The 16265-nt window shown below is 41.9% G+C and overlaps 1 protein-coding gene across 4 annotated transcripts in view; it reads left to right on the plus strand.

Annotated features, from left to right (window-relative positions):
- dse (dermatan sulfate epimerase) overlaps positions 1-16265 on the plus strand; it is a 138211-nt gene that overhangs the window by 68997 nt on the left and 52949 nt on the right. For all 4 annotated transcript variants that reach the window (XM_072251621.1, XM_072251624.1, XM_072251622.1 and 1 more), the window contains one exon: positions 12467-12720. In XM_072251621.1, coding sequence (XP_072107722.1) covers positions 12467-12720 — 254 coding nt within the window. The remainder of the gene's footprint in view (positions 1-12466; positions 12721-16265) is intronic.

The raw sequence follows: 16265 nt of genomic DNA on the forward strand, positions 1-16265 counted from the left end.
CAACACACAACAGCAAACATGATCGCACTGGCACCACAGACTCGTAGAACATCCTCAGCATCGTCCGGCAGATGTTAAAGAACCTCAGTCTCCTCAGGAAATAGAGACGGTTCTGACCCTTCTTGTAGACAGCCTCAGTGTTCTCAACACCTCATATTCCATCTGGATAGACAAAAGAACACATACCAATCCTCATGGAGGGATCAGAAGTGGAGAGAGTGACAGTTTCAAGTTCCTGGGTGTCAAGATCTCTGAGGATCAAACATGGACCCAATATATCAATGTAGTTATAAAGAAGGCAAGACAGTGGCTATACTTTATTAGGAGTTTGAAGAGAATTGGCATGTCAACAAATACACTCAAAAACCTCTACAGATGTACTGTGGAGAGCATTCTGACAGGCTGCATCACTGTCTGGTATGGGAGGGCTACTGCACAGGACCGAAAGAAATTGCAGAAGATTGTAAGTCTAGTTAGCTCTATCTTGGGTACTAGCCTACAAAGTACCCAGGACATCTTTGGGGAATGGTGTCTCAGAAAGGCAGCGTCCATTATTAAGGACCTCCAGCACCCAGGGCATGCCCTTTTCTTACTATTACCATCAGGTGGGAGGTACAGGAGCCTGAAGGCACACACTCAGCGATTCAGGAACAGCTTCTTCCCCTCTGCCATCCCCTCTGCACATTGAACCCTTGGACACTACCTCAGTTTTTTTTTAATATATAGTATTTCTGTTTCTTGCGCGTTTTTTAATCTATTCAATATACGTATACTGTAATTTATTTATTTATTCATTTATTATTATTTTTTTCTCCTCTGTATTATGTATTGCATTGAATTGCTGCTGCTAAGTTAACAAATTTCACGTCACGTGCGGTGATAATAAACCTGATTCTAATCTTTGCGTTCACCAGCAACTTTGATGTGTGTTGCTTGAATTTCCAGCATCTGCAGAATTCCTGTTGTTTACTGATTCTAATCTGATGCTGATTCTGATTCTGGTCGAGTCTCCAGCACTGAGTCTGGCCTGGTTCATCTGTGGAATCCTCTGCCATAGCCAGCCATAGAGGGCAAGTCCTTGGGTATATTTAAGGTAGAGTTTGCAAGATTCTTGATTGGTCAGGGCATGAAGGGATTCAGGGTGATTGGGACTGAGAGGAAAACTGGATCAGCCGTGATGAAATGGCAGAGCAGACTCGATGGGCCAAATGGCCTTATTCTCCTGTATCTTATGATCTTATGACAAGCCGGCATAATTTTAAGGTGTTTGGAGGAAAGTATATGGGCAATGTCAGAGGTACCATTTCTATACAGAGTGGTGAGTGCGTGGAACACCCTGCTAGGGGTGGTGTAGAGGCAGGATGCATTAAGGCCATTTCATCAACCCTTAGATGGGCACGTGGATGAAAGAAAAATAGAGGGCTATGTTGGAGGGAAGGATTGATTGATCAGACTAGGTTTAAGTTTGACACAACACAGTAGGCCACATGGTCTATACTGTTCTGTAATTTTTGACTATCACTAATGTTCAGAAATACTGTAAAACATCAAGATTAATGTAATTAATTAAATGATTTTAAATAATAATAAATAAAAACCCTAACACTAATGTGTGGTTTGTGTCAAAACAAATCAGCAAGGGTCTGCTAGGGCTTTGATCAGGCCTACGTCAGTGGTGTTGCCAGCAAATTTGCTTACGGCGTTGGAGCTGTTCTTAGCCGCACAGCCCCAGGTGTAAGGCAGACAGCCTTGCGGTGCACCCGTGCTGATAGAGATTATGGAGGAGATGTTTTCAATCCGAACTGACTGGGGCCTGTAAGTGAGGAAATCAAGGATCCAATTGCACAAGCGGATACTGAGACCAAGGTCCTGAAGCTTACTGATTAGTTTTGAGGGGATGATGGTGTTGAATACCAAGCTGTAGTCAAGATAGAGCATCCTGGTATACGTATCTTTGCTGTCCAGATGTTCTAGGGTTGAGTGGAGTGCCAATGAGGTTTCTTCTGCTATGGACCTGTTGTTCTGGTAGGGAAATAGAAGCAGATCTACGTCACTTCTCAGCAGGTATCGGAAGGATAGGAAGGTAGGCAGAGGGGGAGGCGTGGCTTTATTGGTAAGAAATGATATTAAATCATTAGAAAGAGATGATATAGGATTGGAAGGTGCAGAATCTTTATGGGTTGAGCTAAGGAATAGCAGGGGTAAAAGGACCCTGATGGCAGTTATTTATAGGCCTCCAAACAGCTGCAGTGATGTGGACTACAAATTACAACTGGAAATAGAAAAGGCTTGTCAGAAGGGCAGTGTTATGATAGTTGTGGGGGATTTTAACATGCGAGTAGATTGGAAAAATCAGGTCGGCACTGGATCTCAAGAGAGAGAATTTGTAGAATATCTGTGAGATGGCTTTTTAGAACAGCTTGTTGTTGAGCCCACTAGGGGATCGGCTGTACTGGATTGGGTATTGTGTAATGAACCGGAGGTGATTGGAGAGATTGAGGTGAAGGAACCCTTAGGAGGCAGTGATCATAACATGATTGAGTTCACTGTGAAATTAGAAAAAGAGAAGCCGAAATCTGATGTGTCGGTGTTTCAGTGGAGTAAAGGAAATTACAGTGGCATGAGAGAGGAACTGGCCAAAGTTGACTGGAAAGAGACACTGGCGGGAAAGACGGCAGAGCAGCAGTGGCTGGAGTTTATGCGAAAAATGAGGAATGTGCAAGACAGGTATATTCCAAAAAAAGAAGAAATTTTCGAGTGGAAAAAGGATGCAACCGTGGTTGACAAGAGAAGTCAAAGCCAAAGTTAAAGCAAAGGAGAGGGCATACAAGGAAGCAAAAATTCGTGGGAAGACAGAGGATTGGGAAGTTTTTAAAACCTTACAAAAGGAAACCAAGAAGGTCATTAAGAGAGAAAAGATTAACTATGAAGGGAAACTAGCAAATAATATCAAAGAGGATACAAAAAGCTTTTTCAAGTATATAAAGAGTAAAAGACAGGTGAGAGTAGATATAGGACTGATAGAAAATGATACTGGAGAAATTGTAATGGGAGATGAGGAGATGGCAGAGGAACTGAACAAGTATTTTGCATCAGTCTTCACTGAGGAAGACAGCAGGATACCGGACACTCAAGGGTGGCAAGAAAGAGAAGTGTGCGCAGTCACAATTACGACAGAGAAAGTACTCAGGAAGCTGAATAGGCTAAAGGTCGATAAATCTCCTGGACCAGATGGAATGCACCCTCGTGTTCTGAAGGAAGTAGCTGTGGAGATTGCGGAGGCATTAGCGATGATCTTTCAAAAGTCGATAGATTCTGGCATGGTTCCAGAAGACGGGAAGATTGCAAATGTCACTCCGCTATTTAAGAAGGGGGCAAGGAAGCAAAAAGGAAATTATAGACCTGTTAGCTTGACGTCGGTGGTTGGGAAGTTGTTGGAGTCGATTGTCAAGGATGAGGTTACAGAGTACCTGGAGGCATATGACAAGGTAGGCAGAACTCAGCATGGATTCCTTAAAGGAAAATCCTGCCTGACAAACCTATTACAATTTTTTGAGGAAATTACCAGTAGGCTAGACAAGGGAGATGCAGTGGATGTTGTATATTTGGATTTTCAGAAGGCCTTTGACAAGGTGCCACACATGAGGCTACTTAACAAGATAAGAGCCCATGGAATTACAGGAAAGTTACATACGTGGATAGAGCGTTGGCTGATTGGCAGGAAACAGAGAGTGGGAATAAAGGGATCCTATTCTAGTTGGCTGCCGGTTACCAGTGGTGTTCCACAGGGATCAGTGTTGGGGCTGCTTCTTTTTACATTGTACATCAATGATTTAGATTATGGAATAGATGGCTTTGTGGCTAAGTTTGCTGACGATACGAAGATAGGTGGAGGGGCCGGTAGTGCTGAGGAAACGGAGAGTCTGCAGAGAGACTTGGATAGATTGGAAGAATGGGCAGAGAAGTGGCAAATGAAGTACAATGTTGGAAAGTGTATGGTTATGCACTTTGGCAGAAAAAATAAACGGGCAGACTATTATTTAATTGGGGAATGAATTCAAAGTTCTGAGATGCAACGGGACTTGGGAGTCCTCATACAGGATTCCCTTAAAGTTAACCTCCAGGTTGAGTCGGTAGTGAAGAAGGCGAATGCAATGTTGGCATTCATTTCTAGAGGAATAGAGTATAGGAGCAGGGATGTGACGTTGAAGCTCTATAAGGCGCTGGTGAGACCTCACTTGGAGTACTGTGGGCAGTTTTGGTCTCCTTATTTAAGAAAGGATGTGCTGACGTTGGAGAGGGTACAGAGAAGATTCAGTAGAATGATTCTGGGAATGAGAGGGTTAACATATGAGGAACGTTTGTCCGCTCTTGGACTGTATTCCTTGGAGTTTAGAAGAATGAGGGGAGACCTCATAGAAACATTTCGAATGTTGAAAGGCATGGACAGAGTGGATGTGGCAAAGTTGTTTCCCATGATGGGGGAGTCTAGTACGAGAGGGCATGACTTCAGGATTGAAGGGCGCTCTTTCAGAACAGAAATGCGAAGAAATTTTTTTAGTCAGAGGGTGGTCAATCTATGGAATTTGTTGCCACAGGCAGCAGTGGAGGCCAAGTCATTGGGTGTATTTAAGGCAGAGGTTGATAGGTATCTGAGTAGCCAGGGCATCAAAGGTTATGGTGAGAAGTCGGGGCAGTGGGACTAAATAGGATAAAATGGATCAGCTCATGATAAAATGGCGGAGCAGACTCGATGGGCCAAATAGCCTACTTCTGCTCCTTTGTCTTATGGTTTTATGATATGTTTCATTACCAGACTCTATCCACTTCACCCCTGTGGATGATAGTCATAAAGGCGGTTCACCACATTCTTAGGCACCGGTATAGCTGAAGCCTGATTGAAGCAGGTGGTACGTCATGCTGCTGAAGTGAGAGCTTAAAGATATCAGTGAACTGATTAGCACAAGTCTTTAGTACCTTGTCTGGGCTGGATGTTTTTCATGGATCCAACCTCCTGAAGGATGCTGTCATATTGAGGAAAGTTGCCATAGTACAGCAGCGTCCATCATTAGAGATCCCCACCTCTCAGGCCATACTCTCTTCTCGCTGCTGCCATCAGGTAGAAGGTACAAGAGCCTCAAGACTCGCACCAACTGGATCAAGAACAGTTGCTACCCCTCAACCATCAGGATCTTGAACAAAATGGGATAACTACGCTCACTTGCTCATCCATTAAAAGATGGTTGATCTTTCATTGATCCTGTTATCGTTATTCTATAGAACTGATGAGTATGCCTGCAGAAAAATGAATGTCAGGGTTGTATATGGTGACATATATGTACTTTGATTATCAAATTTACTTTGAATGTCGGCCTCAGAGACAGAAATCACGGGATCATCGGGGGTTGTGTGAGTTTGTGATGGTTCCTCCAGGTTTTGATAGTCAAAGCGAGCATAGAAGGCATTGAGCTCATCTAGAAGTGAAGCAGTTGAGATATGTTTAGGAAAGGTGTTACGTAAATGCATTTTTGCCCCTTAATCCAGGTCAGATGTCTTTCACCACCAACGTAGTCCTCTGAATTATTTATTATTTTTAGTTATAAACAGGAAACTGAGTACTCTATTTTGTGATTCTCTGGAAAGATGTGCTCCAGGAGTAGGAAGGAATAGACAGTGTTATATAAATCTTCCATTCTCAACATGTGTGAAGTGATGTTTCTGGGCTAATGAAACCCATTATGTAAGTCAATGGTCCTGCATTATTCATATGTTTCTTGCAAACATAGTGCATTCACTATATTCATTGCCAGACTTTGTGGGCAAGAAAGAAAAGACAAATCTAATTTGATGTAACTGGGACAGACACACTTACACTCATGCTCACTATCACTCTCTCACACTCACACTCTCACTCACATACTCTCACTCACATTCTCACAAACTCACTCTCATTCTCTCTTTCTCACACACACACACACTCTCTCACTCACACACTCTCACACTCAACACACACAGTCTTACTCACAAACTCACATTCTCATTCTCTTTCTCGCACACACACACGCACACACACTCTCTCACTCACACACTGACACACACACTCTCACTCACATACTCTCACTCACACTCTCACTCACAAACTCACTCACTCATTCTCTCTTTCTCACTCACTTTCTCACACACACACACACTCGCACACTCTCACTCTTTCTCACTCACTCTCACTCTTTCATTCTCTCATTCTCTCTCATTCTCACTCTCTCACACAGCCACAACACACAATGCCGGAGGGACTCAGTAAGTGAGACGAGTTTTTTTTGCAAACAGTGAATTGGGCCGGCATCGATGGCAATGCACAGAGTTGTAGCCTTGCATTTGAACTCTGTTTGACTGAGATATTAATGTTTTTGGGAAACTATTTGCCCAGAAGGTTTGTGACTATATTCCGTGTACCCTTCGATTTACACTCAATGGCCACTTTATTAGGTACACCCTTAATGTAAATATCTGGGCAGCCAATCATGTGGCAGCATGTCAATGTATAAAAGCATGCAGACATGGTTGAGAGCAATGTTCCCTCTAATTTGTAATGACCCGTGTGTGCAAAAATCTTGTGCTGTGCAATTTTTTGTCCAGTGACAACAATGTGTGCACGGAATAATTTCTTCAATAAAAACAGTATAAATAAGCCAATTCTAAAATCTGCGGGCAAATTATCGCAAACTCCATGTTGTCAAAGCCATCTGTGTCAGAAACCAGAAAAGGAAATGTGATTGTGTATGATTGTGAAATATACTTAACATGCCAGTGAGGTAGAGGGTGACAGCCTTTCGTGTGCAGTTTAAATTCTTTGTGCGCTAGGAGCAAGAGATGTGTGCACGCGCACGCCTTAGAAGGAACTTTGGTCGAGAGATTCAGTTGTTGTTCAGGCCATCAGGATCTCAAAACAAAGTGGGTAACTTTCATTTGCCCCATCACAGAAATGTTCCCACAAGCAATGGACTCACTTTCAAGGACTCTTCATTTCACGTTCTCAATATTTATTGATTATTTATTTATTTGTTTATTTATTATTTCTTCTTTTTGTATTTGCACTGTTTATTATCTTCTGCACCCTGGGTGAACACCCTAATTGAGCAATGTTTCATTGATGCTATCATGGTTATTATTCTTTCGATTTATTGAGTATTCCCACAAGAAAATGAATCTCAGAGCTGTATATGTACTTTGATAATAAAATTTACTTTGAACTTTGAACATCAGAATGGGGAACAAATGTGACCTAAATGACTTTGACCTTGGAATGACATGCCGGACAATGTAGTTTGAGAATCTCAGAAACTGCTGATCTCCTGGATTTTCACACACAATGTGTGTCTGTTTGAGTGAGAGTTTGGGTGTTTGGGTGGGTGGGTGTGTGAGAGGGAATTTCCAGCATCTGCAGAATTCCTCGTGCTTGCGGGAAGAAAGGGACTTGTTTTGCTGTTGTTGTTTTGGTGCTATTGTGTTGTCGTTCGTGCTGTTCTGCTGAACATTGTGGGTGTTTTATTTTGTAACTTCAAAATATTAAACTAATTCAAAGGAAGACACAGGAGACCAAAACGTGAGTCTAACTTTGGCTTTTACTTTAATTGAGACTTACGCAGATCATGTGGTTGTGTGATGACGTATGCAATTCACATATTTATACATATAACCCAAAATTAATAATTTAAACAAACAAGAATGCTTAATCAACCACTGCGTACATACATCTATTGATGCTTCTGGATACATCTTCAGTGATGTTCCTGGAATCATCGGGTGTTTTGGGTCTTTCAACATCATACAACCTCCTCCAGGTGACCCAGCCGGGGCTGATCAGACCCCAGCTTGTGTCCAGATGGCTAGCTACTTATGACTCCATGGCTCCCCTCTTTTGAGCCACAGCCATCTTGAGACCCTCTCTGCCGCATCGGTGGTACTGCGGATGGCTCTCCTCTTCCTTTCTCCCTCGATGTCCAAAATGCTGAGGGCTCTAACTAAAGAACGGGCTACGAATCCCCTAGAACCAACCTCCACTGGGAGACACCTCGCTCTCCATCCAGCCTGCTGACAGTTGCTGACCAGTCCTGCGTACTTGGAGAGCTTCCTTTCAAAGGCCTCCTCCACGCTATCTTCCCCTGAGACTGTCAGCTCCAGCAGACTCAGACTGCTTAGTAGACTCAGACACTAGGACAATCAAGCTGGGGTCTGATTAGCCCCGGCTGGGTCACCTGGAGGAGGTTGTATGATGTTGAAAGACCCGAAACACCCGATGATTCCAGGAACATCACTGAATTCCAGAAGCATCAATAGATGTATGTACACAGCGGTTGATTAAGCATTCTTGTCTGTCTGTTTAAATTATTAATTTTGGGTTATATGTATAAACATGTGAATTGCATACGTCACCACACAACCACAACCAATATATATATACAAGATTATTCAAATATTATTGAAATAATAAATACACAACAACAGTGGGCATGCTATGTTGATGCTGGAATGTGTAGCAAATTTTGTAGGCTGCTTCCCACCCTCCGGATGTCCTTTGTTATTTGTTAACGCAAACAACACATTTCACTGTGATTTTCAATGTCCATGTGATAAATAACTGAACCTGACTCTGAAGCAGTGAAGTTAGAATGCTGAATGCAAATGTTGGAGGAACGCTAGTTTGCGGAGAGTTGTTCACATTAATTGTGAAAGAAATTGTGAATAAAACTATGCAAAGAAATTAGGTGAATTTGACATTATGACTTTTAGACCTTAAGACCATAAGATATAGAAACATAGAGACATAGAAAACCTACAGCACAATACAGGCCCTTCGGCCCACAGATTTGTGCCGAACATGTCTCTACCTTAGAAATTACTAGGCTTACCTACAGCCCTCTATTTTAATAAGCTCCATGTACCTATCTAAAAGTCTCTTAAAAGACCCTATTGTATCCGCCTCCACCACAGTTGCCGGCAGCCCATTCCATGCGCTCACCACTCTCTGAGTAAAAAACCTACCCCTGACATCTCCTCTGTACCTACTCCTCAGCACCTTAAACTTGTGTCCTCTTGTGGCAAACTTTTCAGCCCTGGGAAAAAGCCTCTGACTATCCACACGATCAATGCCTCTCATCATCCTATACACCTCTATCAGGTCACCTCTCATCCTCCATCACTTCAAGGAGAAAAGGCAGAGTTTACTCAACCTATTCTCATAAGGCATGCTCCCCAATCCAGGCAACATCCTAGTAAATCTCCTCTGCACCCTTTCTATGGCTTCCACATCCTTCCTGTAGTGAGTTGACCAGAACTGAGCACAGTACTCCAAGTGGGGTCTGACCAGGGTCCTATATAGCTGCAACGTTAACTCTCGGCTCCTAAGCTCAATCCCATGATTGATGAAGGCCAATGCTCCGTATGCTTTCTTAACCACAAAGTCAACCTACGCAGCTGCTTTGAGCGTCCTATGGACTCGGACCCCAAGATCCCTTAATCCTCCACACTGCCAAGAGTCTTGCCTTAATACTATATTCTGCCATCATATTTGACCTACCAAAATGAACCACCTCACACTTATCTGGGTTGAACTCCATCTGCCACTTCTCAGCCCAGTTTTGCATCCCATCAATGTCCTGCTGTAACCTCTGACAGCCCTCCACACTATCCACAACACCTCCAACATTTGTGTCATCAGCAAATTTACTAACCCATCCCTCCACTTCCTCATCCAGGTCATTTATAAAAATCACGAAGAGTAGGGGTCCCAGAACAGATCTCTGAGACACTCCACTGGTGACCGACCTCCATGCAGAATATAGGAACAGAATTAGGCCATTTGGGCCATCAAGTCTGCTCTGCCATTTCATCAAGGCTGATCCTTTTCCCTCTCAGCTCCAATTTCCTGCCTTCTCCCCGAATCACTTCATGCCCTGACCAATCAAGGATCTATCAATCTTTGCCTTACATATACATAAACACTCGGCCTCCACAGCTGCCTGTGGCAATGAATTCTACAGATTCTCTTAAACAATTCCTCCTTATCTGTTCTAAAAGGATACCCCTCTATTCTGAGGTTGTGTCTTCTGGTCCTAGACTCTCCCACCACAGGAAACATCCTCTCTACATCCACTCTATCAAAGCCTTTCATTATTCGATAGGTTTCAATGAGTTCACCCTTCATTCTTCTGAATTTTTGTGAAAACAGGCCCAGAGCAATCAAACGTTCCTCATATGGCAAGCCATTCAAACTTGGAATCATTTTCGTGAACCTCCTTTGAACCCTGTCCAGTTTCAGCACATCCTTCCTAAGATAAGGGGCCCAAACCTGCTGACAATACTCCCAAGTGAGGCCTCGCCAGTGCTCTATAAAGTCTCAGCATTATATCCTTGCTTTTATATTCAAAATGTTGTATTCCTTTGGTTTCTGTGCATCTTGATTTACAGCATCTCATTTGCCACAGCACTGCTCCTGATAAACTGTACACTAGTCATGTTTCCTTCATTAGTGGAGAAATCAAATAATGATCTGTCTAGCATTTTGTACACCCACCAAGGACACCTCTCTGCAATGATATTCTGCTAAAATAAATCACAATAGCAGTGTCCTGCAGGTTGAAGGGTATTTTCCACCTAAACACTAATTTCATGTGTTATCAACCACAACAGATCAATACTGATAAACGCATGTATTAATTTATATCTCGACCATAAGACAAAGGAGCAGAATTAGGCCATTCAGCCCATCAAGGTTCTCCTGCATTCCATCATGGCTGATTCATTATTCCTCTCAACCCTATTCTCCAGCCTTCTCCCCTTAAACTATGGCACGCTTACTAATCAAGAAACGATTAACCTACTATTTAAATATATCCAATGACTTGGCCTGCACAGCCATCTGTGGCAATGAATTCCACATATTCACCACCCTGTCGCTAAAGAAATTCCTCCTCATCTCAGTTTTAAAGGGACGTCCCTTAATTCTGAGGCTGTGCCCTCTTGTCTTGGATTTTCCCACTATAGGGAACTTCCTTTCTACCTCCACTCGATCTAGGCCTTTCAACATTTGATAGAGTTCCAGATTTAGGTGAATAATGTTTTCTACTCTAACTCACTGATGTTAAAGAAAAAAAAAATCAGTTAAGTCTTCCTATTTTTGTTCCAATTTCTTTCTGGAGAAAAACTAAAAAGTCCAAAAAAGACTACTACGTTTTCTCCTCCTCTCAATTTTTCCTCCTAATTCATTGCTTTGGTGATGACTTATCTTTTACCGTCAGGTCACTCGTCTGAGTGCTACTGGTACCATGTAACCCAGTACTACCTGTCGCATGGTCGGGTGGTCGCCGACTAAACTGGCTCCTCCACCAGGCTTGCCTGGCGAGGAGGGTGGCTAGACACCCTGCAGGACGAAAAACAAGACCTGTCAAAGGACGGATGAACCCTCTCGTAGGGTCAACGGCCATCTAGCAAACACGTGCCGTGAAGCGCAGAAAGGGCACCCATTGCATCGAAGCTTGGTCTGGCCATTCACTGCAACAGAACTTCTTCCAGCCGTCCTGGACCCCACCGTGCCGCTGGATCCGGGAGGGGACGTCGAGAGGGTGGGTCTGGACATGTGCAACCCCCTACTCACCTAAAATCCATTCACGCACACGCTGTTCCTTTCTGAAGAGTGGGGTATAAACCCCACTAGCTGACTGAAAGGAACCATCATCATCATCCTATGGGAAGGATAGCCAGAGAGAGAGAGAGAGAGATATTAGAATAAATTCATTTCTGGGCAGTGATTAAGACAAACCAAAAGATTTGGAGTGCCTAACACTGTTAGTCATTCTTGTTGTGAATTGTGAGTTTACAATGATCCTCAATTAGCACATTACTGATGGAGCAATTCATGCCTATTTTTGATTCAGCAAATAAAAAGCTGAATGTTGGATTAGACTGGATAATTTTTATTTTCTTTGCAGTTTAACAATTTATACCTGCTTGTATTTTATATAACGACCTAAATACATGTAATTGTTCAGTATGTTTCCCAGGGGTCAGAGTATGTATATGCAATTGTTCCTAGTGGTTACATGTACTTGAATTATTCTGGAAGTTTCTTTGGTGTCACGTTATTTGAATAAGGACTATCTGATTGGTTAATTCTTATCTACAAATTTGAATGGAATGCCTCTTATCTGTGCTATAAGAAGGGCTGAACATGTTGGCCCACCATCTTTCATCTTAGCTTCTTCTTTCCCTTCCCCTATTTGCCTCTCACTATTCCCCATTTTCAACTCTCTTCCCTTTCTTAGCGCTTAGTGAAATGATCATGAAGTTTTATGCCTCGTGACTTCTGAAAGAATGTCAGATCAGAACTGTCAGACTCCAACACAATAAAGTCAAGCAATCTGATGAGTTTTACACTGCATTATGCTCACGATATTTTTCTCCTTCAAAGGCTGGTCAAGGACGCCGCATGGGATGAGGTTCCACTCGCTCACTCACTCGTGGGTTTTGCCACTGCTTATGACTTTCTGTATGACCATCTGAACAAAACTCAGCAGGAAAGATATTTAGAAGTCATCAGTGACGCCTCGCAGTACATGTACGAGAAGTCTTTCAGTCGTGGATGGGGATTTCAGTATCTACACAATCATCAACCCACCAACTGTGTGGCCTTGTTGACAGGAAGCCTGGTCCTCTTGAATCAAGGTACGTTGTGCTGGTTATCAGAAGTAAAGTTGGGTTAATATTGTCACATCTTGAGGTATAGTGAAAAGCATTCTCCTGTCTTCTCTGTCCCCACCCCGCCCGTAACTTTTGACATCTTTACTAATGAAGAACCTATCAACCTCCGCTTTAAATAGACCCAATGACTTGACCTTCACAGCTGTCTGTGGTAATGAATTCCACTGATTCACCACCCTCTGGAATAAAGAAGCCTTGATGTAAAGAATAACAGATCACTTGGCTTCCTGCTTGCCTGCTGCATCTCCACGTGGGCCTTAAGAGACTTGTGTACAAGTGCTCCCAGCTCATTTTGAACATCAAGACAAATCTCTCACCATTAGACAAACATTTCACTTTCCTTTCATGAGAACCAAAGTGGATGAGTGCTTATTATTTTTCATTCCTTCTGCCATGCTGCCACCCACTCACCCAGCCTAAACATATTCCCTTAAAGCCTCTTCCACCTTCACGTTCACAATTCTCACTTTTGGGGACCCGGCAGTTCATGCTCTAAGTGTTAATTCTTTGCTTTTTTATTATTTGTTCTTTATCCACATTGGACAATGTTAGTCTTTGTGGTTTTTCATGGATTCTATTGTCTTTCTTTGTTTTGTGGGAGTCTGCAGGATGATGAATTTCAAAGTTGAATATGGAATTCATTCTTTGATAACAAACTTACTTTGAACTCCATTTAGTGTCAATCTGGGCCTGGCAATTGATTGGAAACGCAGTGATTCTTGTTTACTTCTGATTTAACTTTTTACTCAGTTTTTAATTCAGATTTTCAAAGTGAATTTGTGCATACCAGTCAATTCCAACATTTAAATAAAATCCAAATGACATCAGTTCATGATATTATGATAACAGTTGATGTCTGCACACAAGTTCTTGGCATTTGCGCTTAGTAATAACTGTATCATCATAAATTATTTCAAGTGGCAAGACAGTGCTTTCTCTGATTTCATTTCAAGATGTTTAAAAATAGCATTTTTAAACTATTAACAATGCTGATGGAGTCCTGATGAAGCATCTCAGCCTGAAACATTGACTGTTTATTCCAGTCCATAGATGCTGCCTGACTTGCTCAGTTCCTCTAGCGTTTAGTGTGTGTTGCTCAGGATTTCCAGCTTCTGCTGAATCTCTTGTGTTTATTTTTAAACTGTTTTCTCTTTTATTTCTCCCTGTTTCTGTGCTCGTGCAATCATTTTGGAGATATGATGAGCAGGGATTTCTGCAAGAATATGTGACGGCTATGCACTGGAGACTCTGACCTAACATGTGGCGTGCTGTGTAGTGATACAGCATGGAGTCGGCCCTTCCTGTCCTTTGAGCAAGCCTCGACAAACCCGACCAACCTAATTACGGGACAATTTACAATGACCATTTAACCTACCTGTTACATCTTTGGACTGTGGGAGGAAACCAGATCACCCAGGGGGAAGCCCACACATTCCACGAGGAGGACGTACAGAGACTCCTTACAGAATGGTGCTGGAATTGAATTCCGAGCTCTGGAGCACCCCAAGGTGTAATGGTGTCACAATAACCTCGAGCGCTAACACCAGGGATGCACTGCGACAGCTGTATAGTATCGTCACTTCTCCACAAAACAAGCATCCGAATTGCAGAAGTCTTCAATCAATTTATTTGTTGTAGTTTTTTGTTCTTTTTTTATTGTGTTCTTTTTATAGTTAGTTATTATGTTTTTTAATGCTGCATCAGAGCCAAAGTAACAATCATTTTGTTCTCCTTTGTTCTCATCTACTGAAGAATGATGATAAATGATCTTGAATCTTGAAATTAAGCTATACCATAATTAAATAGCATTTTCTTTTTAGAAACAGTATGTATCTAAGGTTTTATAAGTCAGAGGTCAGACCACACTTTGAGTATTGTGAGCAGTTTTGGGCCCCTTATCTAAGAAAGGATGTGCTGACATTGGAGAGGCTTCAGAGAAAATTAACATCAGGAATGAAAGAGTTAATGTTTATGAAGTGTTTGGCTCTGGGCCTGTACTCGCTGGAGCTTAGAAGAATGAGGGGTCATCTCATTGAAACCTATTGAATATTAAAAGACCTAGATGGAGTGGATATGGAGAGGATATGAAAACTTACTGATTTAATCAACGACATTTTTGAGACTGGAATAATACCAGAAGAGATGAAAAAATCAGTATCTATTACTCTTCCTAAGAAACCTGGAGCAATAGAATGTGAATTACATAGGACCATAAGTTAAATGAGTCATATCACCAAGATACTTCTAAGAATTTTGATGACAAGAGCTAAAAGTAAGATACAAGCTGCAATAGGCAAAGAACAATGTGGTTTTGTGAAAGACAAAGGTACAAGAAACATGATATTGATGTCAAGGATACTATCAGAATGAGCTATTCAAGTGCAAAAAGATTTGTTTGTTTGTTTTGTCGACTACACAAAAGCATTTGATAAAGTGAAGCACAATAAGCTATTTGAAATATTACAGAAAACTCTAGATCTAGATTCGAAAGACTTCCGCCTAATCAGAAATCTGTACTGGGAACAAACTGCCGCTGTAAGAATAGATGGAGAAGTGAGTCAGTTTATGAAAATCAAGAGAGGCGTTAGACAAGGGTGTGTTTTCTCCCCTGATTTATTTAATGTGTACAGTGAAACAATATTACAAAAAATAAGAGACATCTTGGGAATCAAAGTTGGCGGTGAAAACGTCAATAATTTCAGATATGCAGATGACACTGTGTTGATTGCAAGTACGGAGGAAGAACTACAAAATTGTTGAAGAAAGTGCAAAAATGGGTCTATCTATCAATTACAAAAAGACAGATTGTATGGCGATATCCAAAAAGAAGGAGAATCCGATCTGCAGGCTGAGAATAAATGGGGAGGACATAAAACAAGTACAGAACTTTTGCTACTTAGGAAGCTGGGTGACATCAGATGGCAGGTGCGACTTGGACATCAAAAGAAGAATAGGGATGGCAAAAGACACCTTTACGAGAATGAAGAGTATACTGACCAATACTAAACTAGGCATGACAACCCACCTCAGAGTACTGAAATGTTACGTTTATCTAGTTATGTTATATGGCTCAGAATGCTGGACAATATCTAATAACATGAGGAAATGAATTGTAGCAGCAGAGATGTGGTTTTTGAGGAGGATGCAAAGAATATCATGGACAAAACGAATATCTAATGAGAATGTCATGAACAGAGCAAACACAAAAAGAGAAATAATGTATGAGATCATGAAAAGGCAACATAACTTCATTGGACATGTAATTAGGAAAGAGGAGTTAGAATGCATGGTAATTATGGGAAAGATTGAAGGGAAGAAAGCAAGAGGAAGACAAAGACAAATGATGATGGAGACAGCAGCCAGAGAACTGGAAATGAATACCAATGAATTGATCCACTTGACCCGATACAGCAGTGTGTGGGCCATGGCAGTCAAAGCTCAAACTGGGCATGGCACCTGATGATGATGATGATGGAGAGGATGTTTCCTGTAGTGGGAGAGTCTAAGAC

The sequence above is a fragment of the Mobula birostris genome, chromosome 2 (assembly GCF_030028105.1).
Source record: "Mobula birostris isolate sMobBir1 chromosome 2, sMobBir1.hap1, whole genome shotgun sequence".
Lineage (NCBI taxonomy): Eukaryota > Metazoa > Chordata > Chondrichthyes > Myliobatiformes > Myliobatidae > Mobula > Mobula birostris.